The following is a 16640-nucleotide window of genomic DNA, read 5'->3' on the forward strand; positions in this document are numbered from 1 at the left end:
ACCCACAGCCCCGGATCACCTCCTCCGTCCGCCTCCTACGCTCCTATGCTCGAGCTGCTGAGCGCTGCTGGCGAAAGTCCAAGCACCGAGCCGACCTCACACACTTCAAATTTATCCTTTCCTGCCTTAACTCTGCCCTCTCCTCCGCCAGGCAAAGCTTCTTCTCCTCCCTCATCGACACCCATGCCCGTCACCCCCGATTGTTCCGGACCTTTAACTCTCTCCTTAGGCCCCCTGTTCCTCCCCCTCCCCCATCTCTCACCCCCCAATGATCTGGCCACCTATTTCCTCACGAAAATCAACACGATCGGGTCTGAGCTCCCCAAAGTCACCCCTCCGCCTCTCCCCTCCCCCCTACCAACCCCCTCCCCTACTTTCCCATCCTTCCCTGAAGTATCCTCAGAGGAGATCTCCTCCCTCCTCGCAAGTGCCACCCCCTCCACCTGCGCCTCGGACCCCATTCCCTCTCACCTTCTTAAAACCATCGCCCCTGCCCTCCTCCCTTCCTTAACTTCTATTTTTAACCACTCAATCTCCAAGGGCTCCTTCCCCTCTGCCTTCAAACATGCCCACGTCTCCCCCATCCTAAAAAAACCCGCTCTTGACCCCACTTCCCCCTCCAGTTATCGTCCTATCTCCCTACTACCCTTCCTTTCCAAAATCCTAGAACGAGTCATCTACGATCGATGCCTAGAATTCCTTAACTCCCATTCTCTCCTAGACCCCCTCCAATCTGGCTTCCGTCCCCTCCACTCTACCGAGACTGCTCTCTCTAAGGTCACCCATGACCTCCTTCTTGCCAAATCCAATGGCTCCTACTCCATTCTGATCCTCCTTGACCTCTCTGCTGCCTTTGACACTGTCGACCATCCCCTCCTCCTCCATACCTTATCTCACCTTGGCTTCACGGACTCTGTCCTCTCCTGGTTCTCCTCTTACCTCTCTGGCCGATCATTCTCGGTCTCCTTCGCTGGAGCCTCCTCCCTCTCCCATCCTTTAACTGTTGGAGTTCCTCAAGGGTCAGTTCTTGGCCCTCTTCTGTTCTCCATTTACACTCACTCCCTCGGTGAACTCATCCGCTCTCACGGCTTTGACTACCATCTCTACGCAGATGACACGCAGATCTACATTTCCGCCCCTGTCCTCTCCCCCTCCCTTCAGGCTCGCATCTCCTCCTGCCTCCGGGACGTCTCCACCTGGATGTCGGCCCGCCACCTAAAACTCAACATGAGCAAGACTGAGCTCCTCATCTTCCCTCCCAAACCCGGTCCGCTCCCAGACTTCTCTATCACCGTGGATGGCACGACCATCCTTCCCGTCCCGCAGGCCCGCAATCTCGGTGTCATCCTTGACTCGTCCCTCTCGTTCACCCCACACATCCTATCCGTTACCGAGACCTGCCGGTTTCACCTCTACAATATCGCCAAGATCCGCCCTTTCCTCTCCACCCAAACGGCTACCTTACTATTACGGGCTCTCGTTATATCCCGGCTAGACTACTGTGTCAGCCTTCTCTCTGACCTCCCTTCCTCCTCTCTCGCCCCGCTCTGGTCTATTCTTCACTCCGCTGCCCGGCTCATCTTCCTGCAGAAACGATCTGGGCATGTCACTCCCCTTCTTAAACAACTCCAGTGGTTGCTTATCGACCTCCGCTCCAAACAAAAACTCCTCACTCTAGGCTTCAAGGCTCTCCATCACCTTGCCCCTTCCTACCTCTCCTCCCTTCTCTCTTTCTACTGCCCACCCCGCACGCTCCGCTCCTCTGCCGCCCACCTCCTCACCGTCCCTCGGTCTCACCTATCCCGCCGTCGACCCCCGGGTCACGTCCTCCCGCGGTCCTGGAACGCCCTCCCTCCTCACCTCCGCCAAACTGATTCTCTTTCCCTCTTCAAAACCTTACTTAAAAATCACCTCCTCCAAGAGGCATTCCCAGACTGAGCTCCTCTTCCCCCTCTACTCCCTCTGCCATCCCCCCTTTACCTCTCCGCAGCTAAAGCCTCATTTTCCCCTTTTCCCTCTGCTCCTCCACCTCTCCCTTCCCATCCCCACAGCACTGTATTCGTCCGCTCAACTGTATATATTTTCGTTACCCTATTTTGTTAATGAATTGTACATCGCCTTGATTCTATTTAGTTGCCATTGTTTTTACGAGATGTTCTTCCCCTTGACGCTGTTTAGTGCCATTGTTCTTGTCTGTCCGTCTCCCCCGATTAGACTGTAAGCCCGTCAAACGGCAGGGACTGTCTCTATCTGTTGCCGACTTGTTCATCCCAAGCGCTTAGTACAGTGCTCTGCACATAGTAAGCGCTCAATAAATACTATTGAATGAATGAATGAATGAATGAATGAATGGTTGCTTTTCAGATCTTCACCCAGGTCTTTTGTACACGGACAGAGGTAGCTTAAAGATAGTGATAGTGTTCAACATTTGATGCTTTTATTGGAGTCTTTACAATACAAATTTGTTAGGATCTACTTACGGGTTACACTCTGTAGAGCATTGGTGCATCACATCTCGCGAGACGGTTACAAGGAAAATGCCAACTTTTAGAGCTCATCATCTGAGTCTTTATCCTTAATCGGCTGAGGTTGCCTCTTAATGCTGATCACTAAGTCAATGGATAGCAGCTTTGTAAAACAGTGAAGAACTGAGGAGAGTAACTGATATTTGCAGGCCACCGATTCCAGGCCCGTTTCAAGTGCTAACATCCGTGACTCTGCAAGGAGGGCCTGTTGAGCTCGGATGTGATGGATCTGGAGAAACCTTCTCTTTTTGGTCTTATTGAGATTTTGGGGAATGGTGAGGAGCGCGTTGGCAATTAACGAACAAACCATAGTTACCTCGGACTGTCGATACTGCCTGGAATAGTTAAGTAAATAATGATGCAATAAAATTTCAAAGTCGCCGCCTACGGGCAAAACAGAGCCCGCCGGTATAAATGAGGAAGAATAAGCCTGCCCCGCGTCATTACGCATCTCTCTGGAGGTAAGTCCGGTGGACGGACAGCTCATTTTACAAGAATGTCGACCGTCTCTTGGCCGGTCGGAAGCGACCCCTCCGCAGGTACTTCCTGAAGGGGAATTACTACTGCCGTTTCTCTGGACCCTCACAAGGGGTTCGTCATTTTCCCAAAGCGCGGCGGGATCCTTAAACCCCTGGGACTCGGGGTCACACCGACCTCTGCGTTCACCTGTTAGGCCCGGATTCGAAACCCGGCCTTCTACCTCGCCGGCCTCGACCGGGGATTCCGGGTCCCGCTCGGGTTCGGGGCCGCCTTCCCGTTCCCTTTCGCAGGCCTCTGGCTCTACGTCAGACCGTCCTCCCGGGCGCCGAGGAGGCCGCGGGGTCTCCGGGGTCTCAGTCGGGTCTTCGTCCGAACCGTCCCATTTAAAACTCAGGCCGAGGGGCGTCAGGGAGTGTCGGAGCATTTTAAAAGCTCCGTGGAGGGCAGAGACGAGCTGCTCCGTGAGACCCTGGACCGGCCCGCAGAGGATGGCGTGATGCGGGGCGAAGGCCCGCAGGCCGGGCAACCCGAGGTGAACGTACCTCCGGGAGCCGAGGAGCAGGGGCTGACAGAACTTCATGACGGCGGTGCTGCCGCGAGGCGCGTCGTCCCACCCGTCGGTGTGGGACGGGGCGAGGGGGGAGATGCCCGTCACCCTAAGGAGAAGGGAAATCTCTTCGGGGGACAGAGAGTCCACCACCGATATCCCGTTCAGCCGCGCGAAATGAAGGACCGGATCCCGCTGCTCGACGCCGGACAGGAGCAATCTCACGTCCCGGCTCCTCAGGCGTCCCATCGCCACCCCGACCCTCTCCGCGGCCCGGAGCCGGGAAGCCGTCCACCGGGCTTCCGAATCAACGGCCAGCTCCGACCCGCGGACGGCGAGAGGGGGCCGGACGGGGCCCGTCACCACGGCCATCCGCATCCCGGCCGCCCCCGGGCAGTACACCGAGAAGTCCCGGCGGAGGACCAGCCCCTCCACCACCCTGGAGCTCGACAGGGGAAGCCCCACGGCGCTACTCTGCAGTTCCTCGAAATGCTCTTCGAGCAGGCCGAGCGTTTCGGCCTCCGGGCCCCGGCGGGGCGCGCAGCGGGACACGAAGTCCCAGCTCAGCCGGGAGACCAAGTCCCGGCTGTCCGACCCCAGCCGGCCGCGGAAGTAGGCTCGCAGGAGGGACTCCGCGGCGGCCCCGCGACACCCCGCCTCCGCCCGGTCGGAGGCAAAGAGGGACAGGGTGTGTCGGGGCAGGTGTCGGGCCACGAGGCCGTCCAGGACGCGCGCCTCGAACGCCCGCAGGGCTCGGGCCAGTCGCTTCCCCCGGCGGCGGGCCGGGATCGCCCGCAGGCCTCGGAGCAACCCGCACAGGAGGAGGATGAAGCTTTTGGCCCCGTCGCCGGTCGCTCTCCGATGGTCGGACACGCACGACACGATCAGCCTGCGGCAGACGACCAAAAAGAAGGGAGGAAGGGAGGGAGGGAGAGGCCAGGGTCCCGTGGGGGGTGGGGGGTGGGGACAGGGACAGGGGCGAACGGAGGGTGGGGGCCTGAAGGGGGCGGGGTCTGAAGGGGGCGTGGCCCGGGGAGGGTCCGAGGGGCGGGGTCTGAAGGGGAGCCAGAGGGGGCGGGGCCTGAACTGGGGGTAGCCTGAAGGGGCGGGGCTAATGGAGGGCGGAGCCCGAAGGGGGCGGGGCCAACAGGGCGGGCCCCGAAGGGGCGGGACTAACGGAGGGTAGGGACTGAAGGGGGCGGAGCTAACGGAGCACGGGAGCAGAAGGGGGCGGGGCTAATGGAGGGCGGAGTCTGGGGGGCGGGGCGAATAGAGGGCGGGGCCTGAAGGGGTGGGGCCAAATGCGGGGCGGGGCGAATGGAGGGCGGAGTCGGAAGGGGGCGTGGTCAAACGAGGGCGAGGCCTGAAGGGGCGGGGCTAACGGGGGCGGGACCCGAAGGGGCGGGGCCGAGGGGCGGAGCCCGAGGGGCGTGGCCAAAGGAGGGCGGTGCCCAGCCTGCATGGGGGCGTGGCTAAAGGAGGGCGAGGCCCGAAGGGGCGGGGCTAAATGTGGGGCCCTGAAGGAGGACGGGGCCCGAAGGGGCGGGACCACGGGGGGGCGGAGCCGGAAGGGGGCGGAGCCGCGGGGGTGGGGGCGGGGCGCCATACCTGGCTACGGGATGGTCCAGACGCAGCGCCTGGAGGATGTAGGCCCCGTCGCGGCTGCAGAGCGCCTGTCCGGCCGCCTTCACACACAGCACCGGCCGCCCCTCGGGCCCCAGGCAGCAGCTCACGATGCTCTCCAGGGCCTCGGCCACCTGCAGGGCCACCTCCAGCCCCGCCTCCGGGACCCCGGCCGCCGCCGCCATGGCCGGGGGGCGGGGGGCGGGGAGCCCGAAGCGCGCGCGCGCCGAGAAGGGGGGGGAGGGGCGGGGCCGCGCGGAGGGAGGGAGGGAGGGAGAGGTGGGGCCTGGCCGGGCGCAGCGCACGCGCCCCCCTGCCCGCCTTCCCCCGGGTGGAGTTCGCGGGCGCGGCCGGGGGAGGGCGACAAAGAGCAGCTGCCGTCTCCGCCTGGCCGCGCGCACGCGCGCCCCTCCCCGCCTTCCCTCGGGTGGAGTTCGCGGGCGTGGCCGGGGGAGGGCGACAAAGAGCAGCTTCCGTCTCCGTCTGGCCGCGCGCACGCGCGCCCCCTCCGCCTTCCCCCGGGTGGAGTTCGCGGGCGCGGCCGGGGGAGGGCGACAAAGAGCAGCTGCCGTCTCCGCCTGGCCGCGCGCACGCGCGCCCCCCCCGCCTTCCCCCGGGTGGAGTTCGCGGGTGTGGCCGGGGGAGGGCGACAAAGATCAGATGCCGTCTCCGCCTGGCCGCGCGCACGCGCGCCCCCCCCGCCTTCCCCCGGGTGGAGTTCGCGGGCGCGGCCGGGGGAGGGCGACAAAGAGCAGCTGCCGTCTCCGCCTGGCCGCGCGCTCACGCGCGCCCCCGCCCCCGCGCGCGCCCCCGCGCCTCCTCCCTTTCTCCGGTTTTTGCCGTCAGGCGGCCACCGCCTCGGAAATAAACTTTTCTTGCGTTTTCAGGCAGACCCAGCGCCCTTTTTTCTTTGCGGGGGTTGAAGGGGCTCTTCGGCCACGGCGACTCGGGCCGCGGGAGAGAGCGGCGGTCAGCGTTTACCCGCCTCCCAAAGGCTCCCGCTCTTCATCCCCATTTTCCAGAGGAGGTCACTGAGGCCCCGAGAAGTGAAGTGACTCGCCCACGGTCACACAGCTGAGTGGCAGAGCGGAGATTCGAACCCATGACCTCTGACTCCCCAGCCCGGGCTCTTCCCGCTGAGCCGCGCTGCTTCTCTAATATTTAGAAGCCAGGGTCTCACAGCCAACATGTTTTTTGATAATAATGTTGGTATTTGTTAGGCGCTGACTATGTGCCGAGCACTGTTCTAACCGCCGGGGTAGATACAGGGTCATCCGGCTCAGAGTCTTGATCCCCATTTTACAGATGAGGTCACTGAGGCCCAGAGAAGTGAAGTGACTCGCCCACGGTCACGCAGCTGACGAGTGGCAGAGAGGAGATTCGAACCCATGATCTTTGACTCCCCAGCCCGGGCTCTTTCCTCTGAGCCTCGCTGCTTCTCTAATATTTAGAAGCAAGGATCTCACAGCCAACATGTTTTTTAATGATAATGTTGGTATTTGTTAGGCGCTGACTATGTGCCGAGCACTGTTCTAACCGCCGGGGTAGATACAGGGTCATCCGGCTCAGAGTCTTGATCCCCATTTTACAGATGAGGTCACTGAGGCCCAGAGAAGTGAAGTGACTCGCCCACGGTCACGCAGCTGACGAGTGGCAGAGAGGAGATTTGAACCCATGATCTTTGACTCCCCAGCCCGGGCTCTTTCCTCTGAGCCTCGCTGCTTCTCTAATATTTAGAAGCAAGGATCTCACAAGCCAACATGTTTTTTAATAATAATGTTGGTATTTGTTAGGCGCTGACTATGTGCCGAGCACTGTTCTAACCGCCAGGGCGGATACAGGGTCATCAGAATAGATTCTAGCGGGTGTGAACTTGCCCTTATCTTCACAATCGCCCTACTCGGTCTCTCTTGCTCCACCATCCCCTCCTCAGTGGTCCACAGCCCTCGGCCTGCAGGTCCTCTCCATCCACCTTCCGTCCCCTTCGCCCCCTCACAGGTCACCCCTCGGCTCCTCCCTGCCAAATCCGGCGGCCCCTACTCCATCCTCCTCCTCCTCCGACCACCCCCTGCACACAACAACAATGTTGGTGTCTGTTAAGCGCTTACTCTGTGCAGAGCACTGTTCTCAGCGCAGGGGTAGATACGGGGTCATCATGTGGTCCCACGTGCTGCTCACAAACTACGTGCCCATTTGACAGATGAGGTAACTGAGGCCCAGAGAAGTGAAGTGACTTGCCCACAGTCACACAGCTGACAAGCAGCAGAGCTGGAATTAGAACCCATGACTTCTGACTCCCAAGCCCGGGCTCTTTCCACTGAGCCACGACTTGCCCGCAGTCACACAGCTGACAAGCGGCAGAGGCAGGACGTTGCCCAGCCTCGGCTTCTCTGACCCCGTCCTCTCCCGCTCCTCCTCTTCTCTCTCTGGCCGCTCCTCCTCACTCCCACCCCCTCAAGGCCCAGTTGTGGGTCCCCTTCCACCCTCCATCTACACAAGGCTCCCTTGGAGAACTCAGCCGCTCCCACGGCTTCAACTACCACCTCTGTGCCGACGATTCCCAAATCTACACCTGCGGGCCTGGTGTCTCTGCCCCCTCACATCCCCTCCTGCCTTCGAGACATCTCCCAACTACTCGGATGTCCTCCCGTCACCTCCAACTTAACTTGTCCAAAATAATAATGATAATTATGGCATCTGTTAAGCGCTTACTATGTGCAGAGCACTGTTCTAAGCGCTGGAAAGGATACAAGGTGATCAGGTTGTCCCACGTGGGGCTCACAGTCTTAATCCCCATTTTACAGATGAGGGAACTGAGGCACAGGGCAGTTCAGTGACTTGCCCCAAGTCACACAGCTGACAAGCGGCTGAGTTAGGATTTGAACCCATGACCTCTGACTGCCAAGCCCAGACTCTTTCCACTGAGCCACACTGCTTCTCAACAGAACTCCTTATCTTCCCACCCCAACTCTGTCCTCCGCTTGATTCTCCCATAGCCTTAGACAGCACCGTCATCCTCCCCATCTCACGGTCCCATGACCCTCGGCCTTATCCTCGACTCCTCTTTCAAATCCACATATTCAGCCTGTCACTGACTCCTGCCAGGTCAGCCTGCACATTGCTAAAACCTGCCCTTTCCTCTCTATCCAAACCACCTCGTTAATCCAACCACTTATCTCCACCTGCCTCGATGACTCTATCAGCCTCCTCGCCTCCTGCCTCTCCTCACTCCAGTCCATGCTTCACTCCGCTGCCTGGGTCGTTTTTCTACAAAAACGTTCAGTCCACCTTTTCCCACTTCTCGAGAACCTCCAGTAGTGGCCCATCCACCTTGGCGTCAAACGCAACGCCGGCTTTCAAGGGCTCCATCGTCTTGCTCCCTCCTACCTCACCTCCCTGCTCTCCCGCTACAACATAGGCCTGCACGCTTAGCTCCTCTAATTCCAACCTACTCACTGTCACCTCCATCTCTCCTACATCAGAGCTGACCTCTTGCCAACATCCCGCCTCTGGCCTATCACGCTCCAGTCCCTCTTCATATCTGCCAGACAATTCCTCTCCCCACCATCAAAGCCTTTATTGAAGGCACATCTCCTCCATGAGGCCTTCCCCGACTAAACCCTCCTTTCCTCTTCTCTCGCTCCCTTCCACGTCACCCTCATTTGCTTCTTTTTCCCCCACTCGGCCCCACGGTGCTATGTACATATCTGCAATTTATTCATTTATATTAATGCCTCTCTCACCTTCTAGACTGTAAGTTCACTGCGGGCAGGGAATGTATCTACCAACTCTGTTACATTGTACTCTCCCCAGAGTTTAGCAGAATGCTCTGCACACAGTAAACACTCAATAAATACCATCGACTGATTGACTGGTTACCCCCATGGCCCAAGTGAATTCAATACATGCACAATTTAACTAGGTTACACCTAAATGCTGATAACATCTCTTTATTCTATTAGTTAATCTTACAAAACTATCGACCAGCGGGTAGTGCTTGAATTTACAAGTGGTCATTTACAAGATGTTTCACATTCGGCATGCGATACAATTTCAACTTCTGGGGTCTTCCAGTGGGATTCTGAGTGCCTTGTCTCATGGTACAGGGCGGTTTACTTCAAATAAATTGCTCAATGTATTAAAACCACTTTATTTGAGAGATGCAGAAACAAGGAACAGTTTTTCCCTAAATAAACGTTTTAGGCAGTGCATCGAAATTCGATTTATCGAGGATTCTGGGGTTTAAGTTTCGCCCATCAGATTTAATGTGACACTGGTCCTACGAAGCTTTTAACAGTCCATTTTCAATTTTAAAATCGAACAGTGCAAAAAGAAGCCAAATATTTAAGTGACAAAAACTAAATACGCTCATCTTATACTTTGTAGATAGAGCACATTTAAGTAGAATGAGATAGCGGCGGCATTTTTTTTTTTTTGTAAAAGTTCTTCTCCCATTTAGTGAAACCAGTTGGACTGTAAACTCATTAGAATCTGGGACCTTAAAATGTTTTTAAAAATCTACCTGAATATAAAGATCTGGGTTTAGTCAAAAATCAATACAGTCGGTCCCTACTAAAGTTCTAGTATGGCTTCAATACCGTCACAAATTATAATCACTTTGTATGGATACAAAACAGGGTAGATGGGCAGATAAAATGCTAAAATCTGGGAGAATTGAACTCATACTACATTTATTTTCTTAAATATTTACGTGTGAAAGTCGAAAAAGTTAAGAGAAACAGCCCCCTTCTCCCCCTTGCACAAAACGCTCTACATGTATATATGGCACAAATGAACAACTTCTTTATACAGCTCAAAACAGTGTGGAGTCCATTAAAAAGGCACTGTTTACAATACTCAAATATCTGACGAGTCTATCTGAACGATGTCTGAAGAGTGGACTATATACTTGAAATACAATTAGACAAATTCTTATAAAAAGTACTGTCTTGTTTAAATATTCTCTATCTATAAAAGGAAATAAAGTGACAGAGCAATGAATGACCTTATACAAAAAAAAAAAGATTCTGAGATGTTAGACCAATTTTGCATTGAGATTCTGTCCCAGTAACAAAAAATAGCAACAGAGAGTCTCCCAAAGGCACAAAAGCATGAAGTGTAAATAAATGCTATATTTTGCAATGCAGCTTGAAAGAAAGTGCAAGTTGCCTGCTAAGATGAATCTGGAAACGAACATACTGTACACCTTTATAAGTGATGTAGAAATATTTTAAATGTACTTGGCATGTGAAATACAAGAAACACTACATTATCTATTGCTGTAACTATATGCAGTATTTCACATGACTTATTTACCTAATTTCAATAGGTCGATCCCATCCAACTAAAAACCGGAAAATTAAAGACATTGTGCATTTTAAAACTAATCATTAAGGAAATTCACTTAGCAACAATGACATTTCTATGCAAGAAAAATTCAGACATTTTAAATTTAGCGATGATGAAACATCATGGGGTTCACAAGTCTAAAAATCAGTAGGAGACGACTGTCCTCAAACTACAAGTTGTACAGTGTTTATGAATGCAGGCGGCCAATGATTACTGTGAGAATAACGATCTACTTTATATTATACTGATACGTAAAGTAAATTGTGCATCTTAAAGGATTCACACGCAAAGCCTCTAAACAGAATTGCCTAAAAGGAAGCCTTCCGATCCCTGAATGCGCTCTTCGGTTCACAGAAAAGGAACATCAAGTCACTGGAAATGAAACAGGAATTATCAGCTAAAATAGATGAGAGTCATGTGTTATCAAAATTAAAAAAAAAACAACAACGACAAGCAAATCAAAACCCACGATAAGAGACAAAGGACACTTTTCCAGCACATAAGTCTCTCGGAACATTAACTCTTTTTTAAAAAAAAAGTCAGATTCTTACAAATAAGGACACGAAGTTAATCAGTGACAAAATCCCTTAACTCATGCTTATTTCAACAATAGGATCAAACGGAAGATTCTTGTGATCATACAATTTAGGATTTTCTGTAAATTAATACTAGCTAAAAATGATGAACGAAATCTAGAGTGTTATCAGTATTTGTTAACAAATAGCATTGTTGATACCACTAGGTAAGCAAGTGGGCCGTAGGACACAGCTGAATTTAAGCAAAATAGAAATATAAAATCACAAATTACAGATGAAGGTCTCTTAGCATGGGAATTCTTTCTACAGACACCTGACCTTTCTTTTACATCCAAACTCCATCATATTTATTTTGCCTTCTCTCTATTAGAGATGAAATTGACCTTTATATAAACGTTGTGAGATGGCACCCAACCACCTAGATGGAAAGACAAACAGGAAATTTACATCTGTCGAGAAAACAATCCAAGTTCTCACTCGGAATTATCCTTCGCACGATTCTTCCAATGCCACCCGATTTTACATTCATTCACATGGATAATGAATGTATTAGTGCCTCACCAGCCCATCTGTGCGAAGGTCAAACCCGGTTGGAGAAATGAGACCCTCTAGCTGCCCTCTCTCTGAGACCCTTTTTTTGTTTTTTTTACTGTTCTAACACACATGATGCTGAATACCTACACTTTTACAAATGTTCTTTATGACTACAAAAACAAATATGAAAAAAATCAGTAACAAAAAACAAAATCGACATGTCAAATTAAAACTGATAGAAGAAACAATTCTTATTTTGCCCCACTGAACTGTAAACAAACAGGGATCTCACACCAGTGTGATGTTCTGCCACCCGTGTGCCGTTACGAGGAAGTGGGGGAGATAAGCGATTGAATTTCAGGACCTGGTGGTTGTCTCCAAAGTTCACAGACTTGTACATCTATTGCAATGTGCACATTCGTGAAAGAGCAGGACAAGGTCACCTCATTTTTCTTTCCCTTTTTGGCATTTAAAGTCAAACCTTTAATATTACTATCATTTTGCATTTTCCCTAGCTACAAAACAGCTTAAGATCTAAATGAAAAGTGCAAGAGATTCCTAAAGTGTGCCGATCACTGACCGATGAAACAAACCTGAGTTGTCTCAACTTTTTATATCGTGTATAAACCACTCAGAGAAACTAGTCTACATTATAGACTAGCTGCCCAGGAGAGGTCATTTCTGCATTCTGGGGAACCCTTGGAAAAGCCTCAGAGAGCAAAGGCAATTTTTGACTGCGGTCAATTCCTTAGTAATGTGGTGTTTTCGGAGGCATTTGGGGTAGAACTGCGTTATGGAATTAGGGGATGTTCCCTGCAACCTGTGTCTCTCTGAATATAACGCTGGAAAGGCCTAGTTTGTGCAGATGTGTGGACCTGGTCAAGACATAAGTGCTCCAGTATGAGTTTTCTTTAACGAATGAACTGCTTCAGGAATTACCCCCCGCTTCCCCGCCCACAAACGTTATGGAAGAACTGTCGCGACTTGAACCTTAACGGCCAAAGCATTTTTTTCATCCATTTCTGAACGAACTGAAAAGCCAAGTCAATCTTCCTTGAAATTCAGGTTCGTAATGGAAGAATCGATAAGCCATTAGCAGAGAGGTTCTTGTGGGCCTAACATTTCCTTGTATGTTTTGCAAGAGATCAAGGAGGCATCATAAAGCATGATAGCAAGGACTGCAGAACTCAGAGATTTTTATGTTGATACATACACATTGGTACATACCTATACCCACATGTATAAAAGTTATTAAATGTCAAGGGGAACAAGCAATAAGCAGAGATCTAATGTAAACTTACTGTATCGAGCAAATATGTCACCTGTCTTTCCCAGTGCATCTATTAAATTTCACCATCCATCAGTTTTACCCCGTCGTTTCTGAAGAGTGTCCAAGCTGGGTGCTTTAAAAGATTTTTCTAGCAGTGCATTAGTTATTTGACTACGACGGGTCTATTTTCCATTTTTTTTTTCCACGTTAATAAAAATCTCTCTGTTTTATGAAGTGAATGGGCAGAGTATCTTCGGTAATAATGTATCACTTGAACTTTTGACAACATAGCTTAGAACACTACACTATTGTCAGTTGAGAATGTATGTGTGTGCACATAAGGCATGTGATATGTGGGTATATATGCAGATATACATATATGTATACATATATCCACAAACATACACTCACACAAACACATACTCCCACAAAAGTAAGAGTTTTCTGGCACTTATACATTCCCCAATTAAACAGCAGATTTTGCAGGAATAGTAGAGTTCTGAATCCAGCTAAGCATGAAGATATTTGAGGCATAGCCTCTCGATGTATCTCTAAGGTTCTCTTGGAAATATTGCATTCTTTAAAAGTCCAAACCAACTTAAAAAATGGTCCCGGTATAAATCTCATCATTCCAGTCTGTGGCTGCAATCTGAGAAGGCCGTCTACTTAAACAAGAAGTTTATGAGGATCTGTAGCAGAATCAAGAGGAAAATGATGAAATAGTCCCTCTGCTGCAGGAAACTGTTGTCCAGGGCTGGCGGATTGGAAACCACACGATTTCGTAGAGCCACGATATTTCTACAAAATACATAAAACGTGTATATTTACACTGATCGAAAAACTTTTCAAAAATATTCTCAGATTATTGCATCGCTCACATTTTGGCACTCTTTTGCATCTCCCGTGGCGCAGTGGAAAGAGCACGGGCTTTGGAGTCAGGGCTCATGAGTTCAAATCCCAGCTCTGCCACTTGTCAGCTGTGTGACTCTGGGCAAGTCACTTAACTTCTCTGTGCCTCAGTTCCCTCATCTGTAAAATGGGGATTAAGACTGTGAGCCCCACGTGGGACAACCTGATTCCCCTGTGTTTACCCCAGCGCTTAGAACAGTGCTCTGCACATAGTAAGCGCTTAACAAATACCAACATTATTATTATTATTATTATAATTCTTAGATTCAGCTCTCACAATAGACGTTCTGCTTTATATTTGATCGCTGTGTGTTTTCAAAGCCTTAAACCCAAGAGAAGACCCAACTTGGCCCCATCTCATGTAAAAACAAAAAAATTACAATCCCCATTTTTGTGACATTCCAGGTCACAAAAGGCACAAACCTAGAACTGTTTTTCCCTCCCGCTCTCTCTGTGTTTCAGTAAAGAGATAGAATCAGATAGAGTTCCAACTTTCAGAATCAGATGGAGTTCCAACTTTCAGTGATTAAGGAAAAGGGGTCTTCACTCATTAAGAGTATTTATCGAGCACTTAAAGTTGCCACCGGAGGTATTTAGGTGAGACACTGTGAAGAAATAAACGTTGGATCATTTGTGAACTATCGAGCTGACTCACTGTGCGGGTTCCTTCTCCTTCCTGCAGCCTACCATCCCCTCGCTTTTCAGCAGGGACAGGATTATTGCTCGTCCCACAACAGCCCCAGCCATGCCGAGGGCCCGCTTCCCTCGGCCCCGGGGACCCGCTGGCTAAGCAAACACGCCCCGAATCTGTTCATATTTTTCCAGTTCATTTTTTTTTTTTAAGTCTGCTACTGCCTACCAATCCCGCAAACTAAAAGGACTAATGGATCAATCACTGGGGTCTACTGAATGTTTACTGTGTGCAGCACACTGTACTAAGTGCTTGGCAGAGTACGATACAACGGAGTAGGTCTCCCACTCTCTCCAACTGCCCACTGAAGACCTGACGCCCTGCTCCGTTCAGGAGTCCAGGGTGCGGCACAGAGGCCACAACCTATATATTCTGTTCTTAAAATTGAGGGTGGATGGGGGTGGAGGGAGGAGGCAGAAAGCCAATCGGTCCATTTTGCTACTTTATAACAGCTGTCCTGAAGACCAGAGGTCATCCAAAAGAGGTTGGTAGTCTAGTTAACGGTCAAAATAAGGATTTGGGATTCTTCTTGGGTTTCAACACATCGTTTATTGTTATCCCTCTTTCTCTCATGAGCAAATGTAATTTTATAAAATATCTGTGTTGCTACAGAAGGTGCTGCTATTAACCATTTACTAAAAATACACTGACAAACTACTCCATGAGAACTCTATTTTCTTTACTCAATCAAGAGTAACTAGAATCAACTCTTACCTCTCTGCAAATGATTTTCCAATCTCTCCTTCTCCTCTCATCTAACCTACAATCCTGCAATTTCCTCTTACTTTCAAGATACGTCCACTTGGATATCCTGCTGGACCCTCAGACTCAACAGCAGAGCCCCTCATCCCTCCCCATAAACCCACTCCTCCTCTGAACTTTCTCACCTCAGTCAATAATGCCACCATCCTCCCAGTTTTGAGGCCCACATCCTGGGTTTCACTCACATTCAGTCACAATCACACTTCCCCCACCCCCCTTCAAAGCCTATTGAAGGCTCACCTCCTCCAGGAGGCCTTCCCAGACTAAGCCCCCCTTTTCCTCAGAGCCCCCTATCGCCCCGACTCACTCTGTTTGCTCTGTCTCCCCTCCCCACAGCAGTTGTGTATATTTGTACATAGCTATAATTCTATTTATTTATATTAATGCCTGTTTACTTGTTTTGATGTGTATGTAAATCTATAATTCTATTTAATTATACTAATGCTATTGATGCCTGTTTGCTTGTTTTGATGTCTGTCTCCACCCTTCTAGACTGTAAGCCTGGTGTGGGCAGGGATTGTCTCTCTCTGTTGCTGAACTGTACTTTCCAAGCTCTTAATAAAGTGCTCTGCACCCAGTAAGCGCTCAATAAATACGACAATGAACGAATTAATCCATCAAGCAGGAAAAGCTGAAAACCATTTCCTAGATCTGCCCTCCCTCTCCACCCACACGGCTATTACACTGGCTTTTTCCCCAACTAGCATTAGCCTCCTCACCGGTCTCCCTGGCTCCAGGGTCTTTCGCCTCCAGCTATACGATACACTGCTGCCTGGATCCCCTTTCCTAAACATTACTCGGCCCGTATCTCTCTTCCCCTCAAACACCTCCATTGGTTCCCTTCGTCTCTGCAATCAAACAGAGACTCCTCACGCTCAGCTTCAAGGCTCTCTGGCAAAGTGGCCCTACGTCACCCATCTGCTCTCCCCTTCCATCAATCTCCAACCCGCTGTTTTGACTCCTCCCAAGCCAACTTTCTAGCTGAACTTGGCTCCCGTCTCTCCTGCCTCCATCCCACTGCTCCCACTTTTCCCCTAGCTTGGAACTCCCTCCCTCCTCAAACCTGAGAGAACAGAGATCTCTCCACACTCAAAATCTTCCTAAAATCCCACCTCCTCCAATAGGCTTTCCCAGATTCATTTCCCAGCATCCTGAGCTGCCATCATCCCTTCAGCCAACTAACGCTAATGAACCTATTTAGGCTAATGCACCCTGGTATGCCCGTATGTACTTAGAGAAGCAGCTTGACCTAGCGGAAAGAGCACGGGCCTGGAAGTCAGAGGATCTGGGTTCTAATCCCGACTATACCGCATGTCTGCTGTGTGAACTTGGGCAAGTCACTTAACTTCTCTGTGCCTCATTTACCTCATCTGTAAAATGGGGAATAAGACTGTGAGCTCCACGAGGGACAGGG

General features: G+C 51.1%; 2 protein-coding genes across 6 annotated transcripts in view; both read right to left on the minus strand.

Moving 5' to 3' along the window:
* Positions 1-2415: 2415 nt before the first annotated feature.
* On the minus strand, positions 2416-5362 carry BBS10 (Bardet-Biedl syndrome 10). Its single transcript, XM_029078510.1, has 2 exons — positions 5161-5362; positions 2416-4441 (listed from the first exon to the last, which is right to left on the minus strand). Exons 1-2 carry the CDS (start codon positions 5358-5360, stop codon positions 2548-2550), a joined length of 2094 nt encoding a protein of 697 aa, XP_028934343.1. The 5' UTR covers positions 5361-5362; the 3' UTR covers positions 2416-2547.
* Positions 5363-9098: 3736 nt separating this feature from the next.
* The window catches only part of OSBPL8 (oxysterol binding protein like 8), a 199380-nt gene continuing 191838 nt past the window's right edge, over positions 9099-16640 (minus strand). For all 5 annotated transcript variants that reach the window (XM_029078508.2, XM_029078504.2, XM_029078505.2 and 2 more), the window contains one exon: positions 9099-13662. In XM_029078508.2, coding sequence (XP_028934341.1) covers positions 13527-13662 — 136 coding nt within the window. In that variant the 3' untranslated portion in view covers positions 9099-13526. The remainder of the gene's footprint in view (positions 13663-16640) is intronic.

Source organism: Ornithorhynchus anatinus, chromosome 14 (genome assembly GCF_004115215.2).
Source record: "Ornithorhynchus anatinus isolate Pmale09 chromosome 14, mOrnAna1.pri.v4, whole genome shotgun sequence".
NCBI lineage: Eukaryota > Metazoa > Chordata > Mammalia > Monotremata > Ornithorhynchidae > Ornithorhynchus > Ornithorhynchus anatinus.

What these genes read in the sequence shown, in the direction of transcription:
- BBS10 (XM_029078510.1), bottom strand. Translation starts at nt 5,360, where the DNA reads ATGGCGGCGGCGGCCGGGGTCCCGGAGGCGGGGCTGGAGGTGGCCCTG. An exon ending in CTGGACCATCCCGTAGCCAG is followed by an intron (nt 4,442 to 5,160) that starts GTATGGCGCCCC and finishes CGTCTGCCGCAG; the next exon opens with GCTGATCGTGTCGTGCGTGT.